Source organism: Hordeum vulgare, chromosome 4H (assembly GCF_904849725.1).
Source record: "Hordeum vulgare subsp. vulgare chromosome 4H, MorexV3_pseudomolecules_assembly, whole genome shotgun sequence".
NCBI classification, from domain to species: domain Eukaryota; kingdom Viridiplantae; phylum Streptophyta; class Magnoliopsida; order Poales; family Poaceae; genus Hordeum; species Hordeum vulgare.
In genome coordinates this window covers 492,870,270-492,890,578 of record NC_058521.1, presented here as the reverse complement: position 1 = coordinate 492,890,578, position 20,309 = coordinate 492,870,270, and the positions used below count along the sequence as shown (strand labels likewise).

The 20,309-nt window shown below is 45.1% G+C and overlaps 2 protein-coding genes across 2 annotated transcripts; one reads left to right on the top strand and one right to left on the bottom strand.

The window, feature by feature from the left end:
• Positions 1-1,441: 1,441 nt before the first annotated feature.
• On the bottom strand, positions 1,442-3,270 carry LOC123446679 (leucoanthocyanidin reductase-like). Its single transcript, XM_045123238.1, has 5 exons — positions 3,044-3,270; positions 2,797-2,946; positions 2,423-2,660; positions 2,108-2,311; positions 1,442-1,996 (listed from the first exon to the last, which is right to left on the bottom strand). The coding sequence occupies exons 1-5, from the start codon at positions 3,251-3,253 to the stop codon at positions 1,740-1,742; spliced, it is 1,059 nt and encodes a 352-aa protein (XP_044979173.1). The 5' UTR covers positions 3,254-3,270; the 3' UTR covers positions 1,442-1,739.
• Positions 3,271-5,410: 2,140 nt separating this feature from the next.
• On the top strand, positions 5,411-20,309 carry LOC123450654 (ubiquitin-like). Its single transcript, XM_045127797.1, has 5 exons — positions 5,411-5,547; positions 5,634-5,835; positions 9,971-10,037; positions 19,872-19,923; positions 20,284-20,309. Exons 1-5 carry the CDS (start codon positions 5,445-5,447, stop codon positions 20,307-20,309), a joined length of 450 nt encoding a protein of 149 aa, XP_044983732.1. The 5' UTR covers positions 5,411-5,444.

Here is a 20,309-nt window from a genome sequence, read left to right as displayed (position 1 = left end):
CATGTTGGTTTCTTTTTAATTGGCTGTTGGGTGTTGGTTTCTTTTTAATTGGCTGTTGGGTGTCTTCTTTTTGTGAACCGCCAATGCTTGCTCTTGTGACGGCCGTTTCCTCGTGGATTAGTGACCCATGATGTTCTTTTTATTATAAAGTTGTTATGATAGGTTTCATCTATTTTTTTTAATATAAAGCTATCTTGTATTTAATTATTTTTTATGACATTTTTTATTAATTGATCATGGCAAATGTTAGTAACTAACTACAGCAAGTTTAACTCATGGATCATGACAATATTTAATAATTCATCATGAAAAATTGAGTATAGATCATGGCAATTTTAGTATTTTGATCATGGCAATTCTAGTATTTTAAACATGAAAACATTTTTTGTATTAATCATGACAAATTTTAGTGCCTGTATCATGACAAATTTAAGTAATTCATCATGGCAATTTTAGTTTATGGTTCATGGTAATTTTGAGTCATTGACCGTGTATTTTTAAAGTAAATGACGACATATTTCTTTTTTACTTGTGAACCATGGCGAAATCATTTCATGGATCATGACAAATTTTAGTAATTCATCATGGCAAGTTTAGTTTCTTAATTCTTTTTTATAACATGTTAAAATTTATTTTAAAAATAGAAAAAAGTAGTTGAAATATATCACGACAACTTCAGTGTAATCATAATGACAATTTATGTGTAATAGATATGATAACTTTTAACCCTTCAAAAAAGCTATCAAAATATATCGATATGAGATCTAATTTTAAAGATCTTGTCGCGACAAATTTAATGATGAAAATGGTTTTTCAATCAAAATTTTCATGTAAGAGATAAAACATTTTAAAGTTTGAAAAATTCAAAAAATTCCTGCTAATGTCATCTATTTTTGTCCCTGTTTGCATGCATTTTTTTTAAGAAATAAAATGATTGACATGTCACAATGGGTGGCTACAAGGTCGTTTGGCCCGACCTCTTTTAACCCATAAGTATGGGCGGAATTGATTCATGTCACACATGTGGCCCTTATCGGAACCCTAAACAAAATCTTTGCCCACTTTTACCTTGTTGTGTTGTATTTTGTTGTGCTGATATGTAGTAATGATCAACCGTAGTTTCCTTGTAATATGATGGATCATTATAACCACGAATACTATATAGTAGGGGCCTGTCAAACCATTTTTACATGTCATGGATGTTTATCTAAGCAGGCCAACGTTGATGCATGTCTGTGTGTTGAGTGTGATAGGTTGTGTGAGAATGTCGCAGTCCATCCGGGAAAACGACATAACAAAGCGTGCCAAACGCTTCTAGTATTACATGATAAATGTTGAGGTGGATGAGATAGATGCTAAGGTGAATGAGAGAGAAACAAGAAGAAAATGATTATCTTTTTATTTATGAAGAGGTGATCTCTTCATGTGAAAAAAAGAGATATATAAGCAACAAATCTTTCATTACATATTTAGAAGAAATAACCGGTTATACATCATGTTTTATTGACATCTATACATTATACATGACAAGCTTAACATAAGACATATATTCTCAACCACTATGTATGCCTTTACTGGCCAAGAGCGATTTTGGGCCGGAAACAAAACGAAGGGCGGAGACGTGTATTTTTAAAAGGGGTATTTTAAGGGAAAAGAATAATCCAAACAGGGCCTCAAACAGTATAGAAAAGCAAGGCGAGACAAATAATGTTGCCGAGTTACACTCTTGTCGATCTCGATCAAGCACACGTAGGATAAACTGCCAATATCTCCACCATGGGCGCGTTGCTTTTCTTGCTCTCTTCAGCTTCTTCCTCCAGGTGGAGGCCACGAGCGTAGTCGTCGAAGCATTCGTCAATCGTCCTGAAGGGAATGTCGGGGTAAAGGCTGGATATCTCAATGTCTCTGGACCCGTCGATGCCGAAGTTGGTCTGGCAGCCGTTGATAAAGATGTCGTGCGTCAGCGACGCGACTATGCTCTCCGGGATGATGTCCTCTGCAATGCGCCGGATTTTCAAGCCAAAATTATCTTGAATCTTTCCCAGCTAGCCAGTGAGGTATATAAGTAGTGCATTGTCTATTTCAAGGTGCTTGAGTTGATGAGTACCTGCGGCCATGGCGAGCAGCTCCTCCTTGCTAAGCGTGACGCGCGGCAGCGTGCGGCCGATCTTGCTCTCCCACAGGCAGGCCATCTCGTTGGTGCTGAGGAGGTTGCAGGCTGGCCGGAAGTGGACGGCCTTGTTGACGCTCCGGGCGTCGTACGCGGCCTTCACCGTGAACTTGCCAATGTCGGTTCCGGCCACGAAGAACGCTGTGCATGCATGCAAAACCTCCCATCAGAATTTTTTGCATTGACTGTGTATAATACTATGTGACGACGACGATGGTGAAGGAAAAAATGTGAGGCGTGGGTGGGGTGGACCTCTGACGGTGCCGTCGCCGTAGATCTGGAAGCGGTCGAGCGGCGGGCGCACCTCGGACGGGTGCATGTTGTCGAAGTAGGGCCAGCCGGCGATGGAGTTGCAGCAGATGTAGGTGTAGGGCACGCCGGCCGCCTCCGCCGCCCGCCGGACGCGCCGCTTCTCCTCGTAGAACCCCAGCCCGGCCCCCACCGGCCGCGCCCTGTCCACGTCGTGCCCGAACTCCGACGGCAGAAACCTCTGCCGTGCACATAGATACAAGTCGATCATGCATGCAGGCGTGTGAGCACTCGATCATGCATGCATGCAGGCAGGCGTGTGAGCAAGAGCACGTAGCTAGGGGAATCACGGTGGGCATGCATGCGTACGTACGTACCTTGACGGTGCCGGCGGCCTGGATGGCCTTGATGAGGCCGAGCTGGTCGAGGATGTTGGCGCCGCCCATGACCGAGATCACCACCTCAATGCCGTGCGCGCGGAGCGCCGTCTCCACGGACCTCTTGCCGTCTTTCCCGTCGACGCGGCCCTGGCATTTCAGAGGGCGCATACGTCGTCGAACACCTGTACTAGTACATACGATACGTATATATGGGTGGGTGCCTGCATTTAAAAATTCCAAATACCTCGACGACGAAGGCGCCTTTGCGGAGGAGCGCGTCGACGGAGGCGGCGCGCGCGGGGCAGGCGTTACCGGGGCGGACGAGGATGAAGGTCCGGCGGCCGCTGTCGAGGCAGGCCTCGGCGACGAAACGGCCGATGTAGCCGGTGGCGCCGACGATGAGGGCCGGGCCGGAGCGAGCCACCTCCTCCTGCAGCTCCTCACAAGGCGCCATTGCTTCCGTACGTCCTTGTGCCTAATACCTTAGCTACGAGTCTTGTATATATATAGAGGTGGTTGCTTTTGTACTGTACGTGTCAGGCAGGCAGGAGAAGAGTAGGTGAACACATGCTGCGCCGACGGCTGTTAGCCCATACTCAAACGTTAGGTGCTGCTGAATCCTAGCTTTGCCGGATCCACACCGACGGACACTTACAGACTTTTACAAGATGAGTTGAAGCTAGCAAATTATGATTGGGTTAAGGGGAAGTGAGGGGCTCCACCTGCCTGAAAATCAAGGATGCATGTTTAGTTGGTTAGAAAGTAGCTGTAAAACCTCGTACGTCCAGCAATCTTTTATTTACAAAAATGCTAGACGTACGGAGTTTTATACGCTTCTAAAGGCTACTTTCTAAGAGCATCTTCAACAGCCGCGCTTCGCGCCGCGTCAAAAAATGCGTTTGCCGCGCGCGCTTCGGCTGGTTTAGCACGGGGTTAGACGCATGCTCCAGCAGCCGCGCTATAATGCACAGCGCGCGCCGCTCCAGCAGTGTCCAAAAATATAGCGCGTGTAAACCATTTTTTAAATAGATTGCATTCAAATAAAAAGCATACAAAGTTATTTTACATAGATTGCAACTTGATAGGTAGTTCGAAAACATAGATAGATAATTCGGTGCTAGATAGTTCGAAAACATAAAAACTAATCCCAGTCGCTCCAATCATCTGCACCATCATCATCGTCGTTGGTGTCGTCAGAGGTTGACAGCCAAATGTCGAACCAACGCTCGTCTTCTTCAGTGAAGAAGGAGCTCCCGCCTGCATTGACGAGGTCGGCCTGCGCACTTGCCAATGCCTTCCGCCGACGCTTGTCCAACCGCTCCTTGCGGCGTCGGCGCGTGTCCTCCTCGCGGCGCCTTGCCCAATAACTCTGCTCGTAGGCGACATCCTCCGGGTGGCGTCGGCGCCAATCCGCCATGACCCGCTCGTCCTCCTGGGCGACGAGGAGGCGGCGCTGTCGCGCAGTGTGCTCCGCACGGTCTTGTGCGGAGTTTACACGAGGCGGCGGGGCGACGTCTAACGCCTGCTGGAGCGTGTAGACGTCCTGGAAGTTCATTTGGCGGCGCGGCCTTCCTAGGCGCCACGCCGCCGCGTCGAACGCGCGGGCGGCCTCGTGCGCCGTGTCGTACGTGCCGAGGCTAAGCCGGAGATCGCCGGAGCGTATCTCGGCGTAGAACCCGCCGTTGGGGCGCTCGCGGACGCCGCGGTAGCCGGACGCAGAATGGCGGCGCGGCGGCATGGTGGCGCGTCGGGGGCGGGGCGCTGAAGCGGTGGCGGCGCGCTGGAGCGGCGGTGGCGCGAGAGGCAGAGGGAGAGAGAGAGTGGAGCGGTGGCGGCGCGAGGGAGCGGCAGAGCTGCGCTTTTATAGGCGCGCGCGAAGCGGCGCAGCAAAAATGACGCGTGAGCTGCCGCCTTTTCGCGCGCGCGCAACCGGTTACCGCGCGCGCTGTTTTCCCACCGCCGCTGTAGCGCCATTCCGTCCCGCGCGCTAAAATGGCGGTTTACCGCGCGCGCCCCTTTTCGCGCGTCTGTTGGAGATGCTCTAACTAACTAAACATGCACCCCTATTCTTTAGGTGGGTGGGGCTCCTCACTTTCCTTAATCCAATCATAATTTGCTAGCTTCAACTCATCTCGTAAAAGCCTGTAAGGGTCCGTCGGTGTAGCATATACTCGATTGGTAATGGATCAGATTTCAAAAATGCTAGACATACAAAAAGTTACATAAGGTTACACGTTGACTAGGATTATTTCTTTCAAACTAAACACCCCTCCTCTCATTTTCAAGGAGGAAGGGGGGCCCTCATTTTTCTTAATCTTTAATCAAAATCTATCTTTTTATAAACCCATGTAAACTTATGTACGTGTAGCATTGCTGACCAGATCCACATCTCTGCCCCACGACAGATGCTGATGCGTTCGCCCCGCTCAGAGACGACGTGGTGGTAGCAGTTACAGTATACGGTGTACCATTTTTACGCCTCTGTGACTTGACGGGCGCGCTTCCGGTTTCGGGGCGGAAAACGGGAAACTTGACGCACGAGTTACGGAGCGGAACGTGGCCGCCGGCGAAATAGCGTAAGACCGCAACGGAAGCAAGAACCAAGGTGGAAAGAAAGCACCAAGGGGAGAGAGTAACCGAGGACGATGCAGATCTTCGTCAAGACGCCGGCGGGGAAGACCACCACCCTGGAGGTCGAGAGCAGCTACACCGTCGACGATGTCAAGTCCGAGATCCAGGACAAGGAAGGTATATACCGCGCGTGCGTCCATGCCCAACGCAACGGCTTGTTTTTTCTTTAATTCATCAATTACCGTCGATCGTCGTCGTCGTAGGAATCTCGCCGGAGCAGCAGCGTCTCGTCTACGCCGGGAAGCAGCTGCCGGACGGGTGCACCCTGGCCGACTACGGTGTCCAGAAGGAGTCCACGATCCACCTCGTGCTGCGCCTTGGCGGAGGCTGGTGCTTCTACAAATACGCCCCCGGCCTGAGAGTCCTCGCGGAAAAGTACAACGCCAACAAGATGATCTGCTGCAAGTACGTATTTTCTCTTTCCTTTTGAAAAAAAAGGTATACCCGGTCTCTGCATACGATACACAGTCATTTTGGAAAACGTGCGAGCATAAATGAATACTGTTCGGTGCTTTCAAATTAGGGATGACACCCGTAGGGTATGGATACGGGTGGAGCCTCTTCATACCCTTACCTTTCCCGTCTGAGATTATCCATCACCCTTATCCATAACTACCCTCATCCATAGCTGTCAACGGGTACAATTTTTTCCCATACCCGTTACCCGACGGGTAGACGGGTACCCGCGGGTAAAATTACCTATATTTGCATAACATCAATTTAAACAACTTATAGTTATAAACTTCATTGTATCATATAGTTTACAAAGATAGATTATAACTACAACACATTCTTATAAAACAACATCGATCATATAGTCATAAACAATAACACATAGGCATACACTTTTAGTTCACAAATTATTGACATAGTGTAGATTGTAGAAATAATTTTGAGTTTACATAGATTTTGTATGGGTACATGGGTATATGAGTATGGGTTATATGATCCCATATCCGTACCCGTTCTACCCGATGGGTTTTAGATTTTTCTATTTATAAATCCATGGGTAAATTTTTATCCCATACCCTTACTCTAATAGGGTTTTTTACCCGCAGGGTACATGGATAATGGGTATCCATTGCCATCCCTAGTTCAAATATGCATTACATTTGTTATTTTTCGTTTAAATTCTTCCAAAATATAACCGGACATATGAGGATGGCATTGGATGTTTGGCTTCCTGCATTTCTACGGACGAATGCATGAGGAAATTTAGGGTTCATCGTTGGAGATGAGCTAAGGCATCCCCAACACATTGTCCTAAAATAGACACAGATGTGGAAATCCGCCATCCAACTGCATCCTCCTAAATGTTCGCACATGTCTATTGAATGTCGCCAAGTTAATCTTCTTGGAGCCACTTTCTCCGGGTCCTCCACCTCCACCGTTTTCGAAAGCTTTTCATACGGACCTGCGTCGGCGACGACGAAAAGGGCAGGAACTGTGGTGGAAAGCGGCGGGGATGGTAGCGGAGAAGGTGGGGAGAGGGGGGTTGGCACCAGAACAATGCGGAACGCTCGAAATGCACGGGGCCAACCTCGGTTTTGGATGGGCCGAAGGTGTGAAGTCCTACATGTCGGATGTAAGTACTTCCGCAAAGCACCCTGATTGCTTCCGGTTTGTGAGAAAACGGCCACCCGGACCGGTCCGTGGACAAATGCAGAACAATATTGGATGATTTGCTATGTTCGGACAACTGTGCCCAGACGTATGCTGGCGATCTAAGGCTCCACGCTGGAGATGCCCTAACCAATTGTCAAGCAAATTTGGTATACTTGTTGGTCGTGATAAATTGAAAATAACATGAATGATGACCCAAATCAGTGTAGCAAATAGATAAGATGAATTGTTTCCTCTTCATCACAAGAAAACATTTTGTACTACCCTGCAAATTACGTTTTGCAAAATTATATTTGATATTCCTATAATAACTTTGATTTCTGGAAGAGCCTTTTGTTTTTCACACATGTGTTGGTCGAAAAATAGACCAAACTTTATATAATCCACATACATAGATTTCACGGTAAAGGCACCATTGTTAAGTCAATCTTCATCGGAATGCTACAAACATCTCAGTTAAATTGATCAACATCAACCTACTAACCAAATTGACCCACCTAGTTCATTTGCCACCAAATAAGGCTCTGTGAAATTGAATATTCAATTGGCTCGTCCCCAAGACAGATGCCGTCGTGGTCTCCTTGCTAACCACAATAATATAAAAGATAGGAATTGCAGGGGTACTATAGTGTCACCCAACGAGGTATCTTTCTCAAAACTCGTCGATTGATCACCACCAACCTTAAATGAACCTCTCATAAAAAAGAAAGGTTTAAAGTTCGTCAAGCCCTCGGACGCCACTCCCTTGTTAACTGGAAGACCGTCTGTCGCCCGATGCATTTGGGCGGTCTTGGGATCAAGGACCTGGAGAAATTTAGCCGTGCCCTGCGCCTCCGGTGGCCGTGGTTGCAATGGACTGATCCAAAGAGGCCGTGGGTGGGATCGGAGTTATCGTGTGACCAGGCAGACATGAACCTCTTTCGCGCGTGCACCTCGATTACGCTGGGCAATGGGCATATGACCCTCTTCTGGCATGACAACTGGACCGAAGATGACCCACTCAAGCTTCTAGCTCCAGAGCTTTACAAGATTACCTCCAGAAAAAACAGATCGGTGCACAAAGAGCTAATGAACTAGAACTCAATCAGGGCGGTGGCCAGACTTCAAACCATTCAATAACTGGGAGAATTTGTGTCTCTCTACAATCTGATCACTCAGATCACCCTACTCCCTGCCCAGGAGGACAACATCCATTGGAACTTAACCACCTCTGGGCATGCTCTGCTGCCTCAGCCCACGACGCACAATTCTTTGGCTCTTACTCACGTTTCGACACGGCCAAGGTCTGGTCCGCAAAAGCTGAGCCCAAATGCAAGTTCTTTGCGTGGCTAGCTCTACATGGAAGAATCCTCACCGCGGATTTGCTCGCTGTGAGGGGATGGCCTCACGATCCTAGGTGCCTGCTATGTCTTCAGCAGCCAGAAACTGCAACTCATCTCTGCAAAGACTGTCTCTTGATGACCGCGGTCTGAAACTAGGTGAACACATGGAGAAATGAAGGTGTTCCAATCTCCGGCTTCCTTCTGGAGCCAGGAAACGTGTCCGACTGGTGGGGCAAGAAACTGAAATCACAACCCAAGTAGGTGCGCAAGAGATGCAGTGGGAGAATCATCTACACGCTATGGTCGATCTGAAAGGAGCAAAATAGGCGCGTGTTCACTCGACACCGACTGACGCACCGCGAGGTGGCGGAATTTGCCATTGACGCAATTAATCAGCGTGATCTGGCGTTCTCTGGAAGCCTGCCAACTGCGGGCATTGGCTAAACTAGTTTCTAGATCGGTCGTTTTGCGGTTTTTGCGACGTTCCCTAAAAACGCTCGCCCCTCTGTAAATTGCATCTTTTCACCATTCCTTCTATATTAAAAAAGGCAATGATTCTACCGGTTCCTAAAAAAAGCCCTCCCGAAACGCTGCCGTGGCGCACTTGTTGCACTAGCTCCTACTTATTTGTTCTTTTGAAAACACCTCTCATTAGGTAAAAAAAATATTACCATCGTTCATTACAGCATTAGCCACATAGGTCGAAAAACTATTACAAAGAATACCATCCCGCCTAGTATCAAAGCTATATTTAGCAATTTGGTGTGCGACCTCATTTGTCTTCCAATTGATCTTTTTCAGCTGAAAATTCTGAAGCAGTTTAGAAATGGATATAGCTTCCTTCTTCAGGTCAGTGAAGGACGACCTGTCAAGGTTTTCATTTGCTAGAAACGAAAGCACAAACGAGTAGCCAGTCTCCAACAAAATAGGCTTATGAAGAGTGATACCGGTATAGAGACTGGTGAGGCAGGCTTGGAGCTCAGCTTCATCAACACTGGCACACGAGCCAGTATAATCCCATGACGTGACAGTGAGTTCACCTGTAAAGTTTTTGGTAACGACCCCCACACTTGCAGTAGTGATTGTTCTTAAATCAGCCACAACTCTCTTAAATCTGACGTTAGAAATCAACTCTACATTGAATTGGCAAGACGAGAACGACGACCAATATTTTTCCACATAATTAGCAGAGACGGAGATAGATTTCTTCCCCTTACCTATAACCAGATCATTCCTTAAGTGTGAGGCTCTCTAGAAGATGAAAATGACCTGCTCATGAACCGGAGAGATTAATTGATCCAGCAAGATAAGCCCCAACTTGTTTAGCTTTTCTTCACACATCGATCATTGCATGTGATAAAAGTAGGCACCGTTTGATCCCGTCACACCATTTCCTAATTGATGTGTTTGTGTACATGATTTAGCTCTTGACAAGTAGGGTGGTGATGTGTACCGTAAGAGAGAAGTGAGATGCGTGATGCAATGCAGCGATTATCAACCTTTTTTCTTCTTTTAGAAGGAGGTTCCACCGCGGTATCTGCGTATCATATGGATGTGATTATCCTAATTAGCGTTTTGTCACTATTCCCTTGCAGGTGCTATGCTCGGCTACCTCTTAGAGCTACAAACTGCCGCAAGAAGAAGTGTGGCCACAGCAACCAGGTGAAACTTCATCCTTTTTCCCTTTGTGGAAGAAAGAAAAAGTCATGCATTTTCCTTCCATAGATCTTGTTTGGATACGGTTCATTTCTTTTTTGAAAGAAAGGGGTTTCCCCCTGCCCCATTTTATTGAAGCAGAGCAAAAACCAGAACAAACATTGCATCGAAACGATTACGTCTTTCAAACCTGTAGGTCATCCTCCCTATCGCCCTTTCTTAGGAAAGGAAGACAATTACTCAGCCCAGCTACAAATTTAAACCACCGAAACAACTCTTATATATTACATCCAGATAGAGAAGAGAAGAATCAGCTTTGATCCCTACTCCAGGCGATCCTCAGCAGCTCTCCCCAGTGCCTGTCCAGCATTGTGACGAAGTTCTTCAGTATAACCATTTGAGCAGCGTCGCAAAGAGCCGACCATTGTTGCAAAATCCCTTTTAACTTGACAAGGACGCAGCCTAGACCTCTCCAAGTGCGCCCCTGGAAGCAAAATTCATTTCTTAGTGTCCAAACACTCCACAAGGAGGCAACAATAATCATATTGAGCAAATTTTCCCTCTTATTCAGTTTCCAAAGGGAAGCTACATCACGAAAACAACGCATTCTATTGCAATGAAAAAATTCAGATATAGTTGTCCAAATAACACCAACATTAATGCACTCAAAGAAAAGGTGTTGTATAGATTCAGGTTCATTACAAAACAAGCACGTCAAATCATCAAGGTGTTTCCTTTTAGCAACATGATCTCTGGTTAATATTTTATTATACAAACATAGCCAAAGGAGCACATGAATACTTTGAGGGCACAAAGATTTCCATAAGCTATCTCCAAAAGGAGAAACCACACCACCAAAGTTTATAAACTTGTAGAAGGAGCGTACAGAGTAGATCCCATTAGATTCTAACTCCCAGATTGGTTTATCATGTAGATCAGTTAGGCAAAAGCTCTTAATAAAATCAATGAGCTTATTCCAGTCATTCATACCATTATTATCTACACACCTTCTAAAGGACAACCTAAGAGATGTCCCATTCCAGACCTGAGAAACTGTACAGTCCTGTTGATTACATATCTCAAATAGGCTCCAAAATCTTACTTTCAAAGAACAATCTCCAGCACAAATGTCATGCCAAAAACTAATATGATTACCATTACCAATTTTCCATCTATATAAGGTTCTAGTAGCATTCAAAGCCCAGGTTACACTCTTTCAAAAGGGAGAGCCTCCCTGCTGTCTAGACTAGAGTATATTTGGGTTAGACACATTGTATTTATATCTCAGAATTTTCTTCCAGTCACTATCCACATCATTAAAAAATATTTTTCCCCATGAAGCTAGTAAGGCCATATTAAATTCTCTAATGTTGGGTATCCCCAAACCACCAAACTCTTTCTTCCTAGAAACCAGGCCCCAATGGGCTAGGTGATACTTATGTTGTTCCCCCATGTTCCGCCATAAGAAGTGAGACATCTGGGAATTAATAGCTTTAATGGCCCATTTTGGAAATTTCATGACTGCCATTAGATAGGCCGGAATACTCACAATGCAAGCACACAACAGGATAATCTTGCCTCTATATGTTAAGTATCTACCCAATCAGCCAGATATACCTTTAATGATTCTGTCAATCAAAGGTTGGAGGTCCTCCTTTCTCAATTTATCATAATGTAAAGGGACTCCCAAGTATTTAATAGGAAAAGATCCCAAATTGCAACATAAAATCTGGGCAAAAAACTTCGCTCTATCCTCAACCACGTTAATAGTAATGAGATCACTTTTATGAAAATTAATTTTCATTCCCCACAAATTTTCAAAACAGGATAAGATCCATTTAAAATTTCTAGCTTTATCATATGAATCCTCTAGAAAGAGGAGAGTATCATCTGCATATTGGAGACTAACAACTCCCCGTGGAATGATATTACCTAATAGGCCCGAGATCAACCCACACGAGGAAGCTTTGATAAGCATTTTAGAAAATACATCACCAACGAGATTGAATAGTATAGGGGAGATAGGATCACCTTGTTTAAGACCTTTACCACCAACAAAGTAAGGACCGGTAGTATCATTGATCCGCACACTAAAGGTGCTTTGTAATAACAGGCATTTAATCCAAGAGATCCATTTAGCACCAAAACCAAGGGATTCCAGCATCTCAAACAGGAAATCCCAACTAACTCTATCATATGCTTTCTCATAATCTAATTTGAGCACAAGCCCATGCATCTCAGATTTTTTAATCTCGTGGATAACTTCATGAGCTAGCACCACACTCTCAAGGATATATCTCCCTTTAATAAAAGCAGTTTGATTAGGAGAGATTAATCTATCACTAATAGGATATAATCTGTTGGTAAGAATTTTAGAGAAAATTTTAACCGCACAGTTACTCAAGCTGATTGGTCTAAATTTCTTCATAGTATTGGCTCCAGGCTCTTTAGGAATCAAAACAATCAACGCAAAATTGAGTCTATGAATATCTAACCTACCCTCTTCAAAATCTTTGACCATAGCCATAAAGTCAGTTTTTAAAAGATCCCAAAATGTTTGATAAAATAAAAAGGAATACCCATCAGGACCAGGAGCACCATTACTATAAGAGCCAAAGATGGCCTCTTTTACTTCCATCTCAGAGATGTTTTTCTGAAGATTCTCATTTTCTTCATCAGAAATCAACTCCTCCTCCTTCCAAAAGGAAGGCCCCAGATGAATGTTATGTCTCTCTTCGTGGCTAAATAAATATTTATAAAAAGAAGTCGCCACATCTAACATCTCCCCCATGGTATGCACAGTCCCATGATCTCTAACTAACTCCGTTAAATGATTCTTACGATGTCTATGATTAGCTAGAGCGTGGAAATACGCATTATTCTTGTCACCATCTTTAATTCTACGATCTCTAGATCTCTGCCACAAGGCAGTCTCCTCTTTCCTCATAATACTCTCAAGTTCCAACTTGATTTCTCTCATCCTAGTTTTATCCTCCGCAGAACTGCGATCATTCTCGGCAAACACATCTAAAATGTCAAACTCTTGAATCAGGTCTTTCTTTTTCCTCTTAATGGCAGAGTCAATATTGATACTCCAGCCTTTAATCTTCTTCCTAAGACGGTTAGATTTACACATCCAAACTTCTATAGCACCTCTCACAGAGACTGGGTTTTTCCATGAATTCTCAACTATGTTTTTAAAATCAGGTTGATCTAACCACCACTTCTCAAATCTGAATAATTTTGGAGATGCAATTCTCCTAGCCAATGTATCAATCATAAGAGGTGTGTGGTCACTTCCAATTCTCGGAAGGGCTTTTAGAGTTGACAAAGGAAAAAGAGCATCCCAGGAAGGGGATACAAAAACTCTATCAATAGTAGCATAAATGGGATCGTCCTGGTTGTTGCTCCAGGTAAATTTCCTATTAGCAACATTAATCTCCAGCACACCCCATTTATTGACCCAATCATTGAAAAGAAAAGCAATAGATTGGTTAATATTGCCACTGCTTTTATCAGCAGCAGATCAGATGAGATTAAAATCTCCTCCCACAATGATTGGATAAGAAACTGTGTCAAGCACTTCATGCATGTCACGCCCAAGATGCGACCCTATCCTCAATTTGGCACGAGGGCCTCGTCAGGGATAGAAGCGCATCTCGTTGTGTCGCAAGAATGGATATCGTTACAAATATATGTACTGAAAAGAAGAGATATATAAAGAGTTGGCTTACACTCGCCACAAGCTACATCAGAGTCACATCAGTACATTACATAATCATCAGGAGTAAGAGCAGGGTCCGACTACGGATGAAAACAAACGACAAAAGAAGAACGACGTCCATCCTTGCTATCCCAGGCTGCCGGCCTGGAAACCATCCTAAATCGATGAAGAAGAAGAAGAAGAAGCAACTCCAAATGAACAATCAACGCGCTCGCGTCAAGTAACCATTACCTGTACCTGCAACTGGTGTTGTAGTAATCTGTGAGCCACAGGGGACTCAGCAATCTCATTTCCAAAGGTATCAAGACTAGCAAAGCTTAATGGGTAAGGTATGGATAAGTGGTGAGGTTGCAGCAGCGGCTAAACATATATTTGGTGGCTAAACTTACGAGTACAAGGAAATAAGAGGGGGAAGATCTACGCATAACGGACGTGAACTACTGATGATCAAATGAATGATCCTGAACACCTACCTACGTCAGACATAACCCCACCGTGTCCTCGATCACAGAAGGAACTCACGAAAGAGACAGTCACGGTTACGCACACAGTTGGCATGTTTTAATTAAGTTACTTCAAGTTATCTAGAACCAGTGTTAAACAAAGTTCCCATGTTGCCACATAACCGCGGGCACGGCTTTCCAAAAAGATTTAACCCTGCAGGGGTGCTCCAACTAGTCCATCACAAATTACCACAAGCCGCATAGAAATACTCAATCACGAAGCTCGCGATCTCCTCGGATTCCCTAGTGGAAAACCTCAACTCTGAGATTACCCAAAGCATCACCGGAATCCCGATGCACAAGATATTCCGTCAAAGGTAAAACTAATCCAGCAAGGCCGCCCAACGTGTCGACGTTCCCGATAGGAGTCGCGTACCTCGTTCTCAGGACATGACGGATGGGTCACACTAGGAGAAACAAACCTCGGGTTGCCCCGCGGTGGCCCCGTAGTCTGCCAATTTGGACCAACACTCATGAGGAGCACTCGCCCGGGAGTTGATTAAATTATCCTCGGGGCCCGGAAAGTCCCTATGCAATTTTATTAGGTGTTTAGGCAAATGTAGTACCAAAGTTGGGCCTTGCCAGACCAGTCTTAATCTAAAACGAATTATCAAGGGGGTCCCCATAACAACCCCGATCGTGTTAGGAGCGCTCATTTATGGAACATAACACCGGTAGCCGAAAACTAAGGGGGCAAAGGTGGAACAAAACACCAGGCTAGAAAGGCCGAGCCTTCCACCTTTTACCAAGTATATAGGTCCATTAAATTAAATAGCATTAATATAAGGTGATATGACAAGGGACCCATGTTATCACATGGAAGCAACTGCACCTGCAACTAGCAACGCTAACACCATAGTTAAGCAAGCGGTAACATGGCCAATCAGTGATTTGCTAGGTCGAACAGGTTGAAGGTAATCATGGCATTGTTGAGAGGCTGATATCTAACATGTGGTAGGCAACGCGACATAATCGATAGAAGCGATAAACTAGCATGGCAATGATAGTAATGGTATCTAGGGAAATGGTCATCTTGCCTAAGATCCCGCTTGGAAGAAGAATGCCTCCGTGAAGCAGACGAACCGACGTAGTCGAACGGGTCCTCACAATCCGACACGCGTGCGGAGCTCTATCGAGACGAAGCAAACCGGAAACACAAATCATCACACGAAATTCACCACATGATGCACAACACAAATGATGCATGAGCAGCTGAAAATATGCAAGTCACGGCATGCTAAATCACACAATCAAACACTACACATTAAGTGAAGTTCAATATGCAACGAGTTGCATATTGACGAAACTCCACGTTTAATTATTTAGTTCTATCCCGATTAGATAAACGACAATATTAAATGTGGTTAAACATGGCTAGAGGTGAAGCGGAAATTAAACTACCTATCTAGGCATTTTAAATGAGGTCGGAAATGTCTTATAGCACCTCCGAAACGACCTCACAAATTAATTTACAATTCTGTCCAGATCTGAACTAACACATTTAATTGGTTGTTAAACATAAAAAAAATAGGTTCACATGATTCTATGCGTCATTTCAAGCAATCTACACATAAATAACATCTCCAACGGAGCTACGGTTCAAAAGATACAAGCACCGCAAGATATGATGGCATGAATGCAATATGTGTGCAACGGCGGTCACGAGCACTTCAAAACATACAACCAGCAAGAGAAAATGAAACTACACGCTATTCTAAGCAAGTTTCATGTAGGACACGATCAAAACGGAGCTACGGTTCGAAAACTACGAGCAAAACAAGAAATGACTACAATCTGCCAAAATCAGCCACATAGCATTTTCTACGCCCACAACTACGAGCTACACAACTCCGATAAACTCAAGCAAAGCATGGCACGAAAGAGGGCAAGACGCACTACTACAAAAAAATAACAACAACTAGCATGGAATCAAGGATCACTAGGGAAAGAAGTCACAACATGGCATCTCACACACTATTTCAGACTTGGTGAAAATTACACCTCATGAAAATTTAGTTTTCGATCTGAAGGCATATTGACAGCAGCAAAACCTATAGCTACAGGACTCCAAATGGCATGAAAATTTACAGTATACTAGAGGAACACAAGGGGTACAACTAACTCCATTGGACCAACCTCAAAAGAGCTACAGATCACAAGCTAGAAGCAAAACAAGACAGCAACAAAATATAACAGATTCCAGACTTAGAAATATTTCAGCTCCTCCAAATCAGCACTATTTCTAGCAACTTGAGAGCAAGCAAACACCACCTAAACATGCATATCTATTGCAACCAAAAATACCAGGGGCTAGCCAAAACACCCAAGAACAATTCCCTAGTTGGCAACTCCTTCAAACGAAGCACGGAATAAATCCTACGAATTAAACAAAAGGGCATCACGGCAAAATATCGCGGAACTAACTTACTCAAAAACTAAAACTAATTGCACAAAAAAATCCCATAGATTTTTCTACCCCGGAAACATATAAAATATGTGGGGTTGCGCAACAAAATAAAGTCACACATAAATGCGGGAAAATAACCTATATACGGTAAAATAAACTAGAGGCAATTTCCTACACGCAAAAATACAAATGACCGCTCTAAAATACATGGATTAATGGTCCCTAAAACATGGACATTTAATCTACGGTATACGGGTAAGCCGGACACGCACGAGAAATAACTACGGATCGGATCCTATTGAATCAGCATGCAAAACGATGCATTAGGCACTTCAAACTACCTCAAGTAATTATGCAAGTTGGATAATCGTATTCTACGCGAAATTCTACGCCAAAACCATATACAAAACGTCGCGATTCGATACACGGTTAATTAACTACGGCTGTTTAAATATTTACCTATTTTCTGGAATTTAATATATTCCGAAAATCCCTAAAAAGGTAAAAAAAACTACTGGGCCTAATTTACCTAATGCTATAGAGGGGGAAGTGGCTCACCACGGCTCTTGGGCCGGATCTGAGAGGAGGTGCAGATGGGCCGGTTGGATAGGGCTGAGGCGAGGCAGGCCGATCTGGGCCGGCTCGGGGAAGGGGTCAACGGCCCACGCGGGCGAGGCCCAGGCGCAGGAGCGCTCGCTCGATCGAGCGGCTCGTCCCTCGAACGGGAGCTAGGCCGTGGCGGCGGCCGGGACTGGAACCGGCGAAGGCGACGCCGCAGGTGGCCGGGGACGACGCGAGGAGGCGGATCCGGCGGGGCGGGACCGGTCCGGTGGCCGGCGCGACGACGGCGGCGGCTGCTCCGGCTGGAACCGAGGGTGGCGGCGGGCCACTCCGGCCGAAGTTGGCTGTGAGATCCATGGCTCCAGCGAGGCGAGCTGCGGGGCGCGGGCTCTGGCGCACCCGGCGGGGAGGCAAGGCGGCGGGGCCACTGCGACGGCGCGCGTGAGGCGGCTAGCGGGGCTGCCCGCGGCGGCCGGTGGTGGGGCGGCGAGGAGAGGCCTTGGTGGAGCTCGGGAGGAGCTGGCCAAGGCATGGATCTCCTGTGGTCGCCCGGACAATGTCCGGCGGCCATGGACAATGTCTGGCAGGGCTAGGAGACGAAAAATTAGGCCTCTAATTGTGGATCTGAGGGCTGAAAATGAAGGGGAGGAGTGGATTTCGGGATTGGAAGAAGTGGGACTTGAAGTTGGAGTTTTGCTAGGGGGTGGCTGCAATTTTACATGGGGGAAAACCTAGAGAGTGAGAGAGGTCTCTCTAGGGGGGGGGGGGGTGGAGCTTATATAGGGTTGGCCTCTGGTGGGGTGGACCTCGTCCGTCCGATCGCGATCCGATGACCACAAACGGAGGAAGTGGCTAGGTGGCACTACTGACCTGTGTAGATGGGCTATGTAGGGGTGAGAGGGAAATTGCGCGGCGTGGCAACAAGATTTAAAACACCGAAACACGTCCGACGGTACACCGAATACGGTGCCGCTACGGTCGACCGTTCGGGTACCAGACGAACTCCGATCGCGACGAAACTTGACAGGCGGCCTACCCATATATAAATAATACCGCACGACAAATTCCAGCTCAATCGGAGAAAGTTTTATACACGCTTTAAAAACAGGGTTACGACGGTGCCGCGGACGCGTGCGTGTGCGGTCGGGCTCAGAACGGACAACGACGAGAACCGATAACTTACAACGGACGCAATTTTGAAAACTGGCGGCAACGGAGATGCCGATGCAATGCAGATGATGCGCATGAAGATGCGACAAAAGAAATAGACACACGACGAAAACGGAAAGAAGGGGGAATCTTTTGGAACGTCGGCATCGGGCTGTCTCAACTCTCCTACACTACAAGAGGATCTCGCCTCGAGATCCAAGAATGAAAGGGGGGAGAGGATGAGAAAGAACAAGAGGTAAAGACTTAGTCGCTTCTTTGACAAACGAGTGAAACCAATGATCCTTGAAGGTTGCCAAGCGATGAGGAATGATATGAGAAACAATCAAGAATTCACGGATAATTTCGGCAGCACTGCGGTAGGAAAATGGGACAAAAAATTCGATAAGAAGAGAGAATTACACAATATGCACCACAAACAACTAAGTAGAGCAAGGGAACACCATGATCTTGGTAGAACAACAAAATAGACCCAAAAGAGCAATATCACAATGCCTCCGGAACAATAGAATAGGAACTAGCTCATACGGAAGAAGAGAATGAAGAAAGGAATGACAACTACTAACTCCAATGAACTTGGCAATCATCATTGCAAGAAGAATTGAACGGAGTTGTTGGAAAAAACAACAACGAAAAGAACAAGATAGTAGTGGGCTTATGGACACCTGTCAAACTAATGAAGTGACAACCAGCCACTAACAGAAACAAGGATTGATTGGGAGAAGCAAGATATGAACAATTTCTTACACCAAGAGGATACATTGAGAACTTGAATTAATGACAAGCGCCATGATAGCAACAATCCATAGGAAAAGCTTTAGGTGAAATCCAAACCAAGATAGCTCAAAGAAGAAAACATGGGTTGAAAATATCTCATGATCATAGAATTGGTGGATTTAGTTATCTTATTCTTGAAAGGAAAACTCTTCGAGGCTCCTACACTAACAAGAACGCTATAATACCACCTCAAAGGATAAAGGAAGAACAAATGCACTTGGAAATGCAAGAGAAGGATACTTGAGGTTCTCCAACAAGAATCTTGAAGAACACTTGAAAATGGATTAAAACCTTGATGAACCACCATGAAGGACCTCCGTATACAAATGAACGACGCAAAGATAACAAGGTAGAAAAGAATAAGATTATGACCTTGCCAGGATTTAGAAGAAGCCTCACAAAGAGATACTTAAAAGAACTTGAAACTCCGGAAAAGAAAAGATAAGCACACTTGAGAAAAAGGAATTGATATCGTGAGCCGCTCCGGAAGAAGAATTCAGATTACTATTAACAAGAATAAGAATTATGTTATGCTAGTCCTTCATCAAGTTTAATTGATGACAAGCAACGGATTTAGCATACCACTTATTCTTCTTGAAGGAAACTTGAAGAGAGAGATAGATAAGCACCACTTGAAGCATAATTGAAGGAAGCACTGGTAAGAATTCACAATTACATGGGAACACCACGAATTAATGGAGATACATGAGAATGAAAAGCTCATGAGCCAGCTAACAGAAAAACTAGAACAAGGCACCGGATAAACGAGAGACGAACGAAGAGACAACAATTGAGAAGAATTGAGGATGAAAGCTGAAAGCTAAGAACGAAGAATCTTCTAAAATGATGGCCTTCGGAGGAACGAGAATGAAAACAACTCAGAAAACCACCGGATAGCAAGAAAGGGATTACTCACGATTGAAAATAAATTCAAAATGACAACACGTAGCTGAAATGACGAATCTCCAAGAGAATAGACCAAGATTCGAGAAAAACACTCCTTCGAATTTTCAATGGAGAGAATGACGAGAAGAACATCACCAAGAATAACTAAGACACTCCGGAATAAAGAAAAATGCAAGGTTGGGTCAAATATGAGAATAATTCGAATAGATCTTAAGAAAGAATATGACAGATGA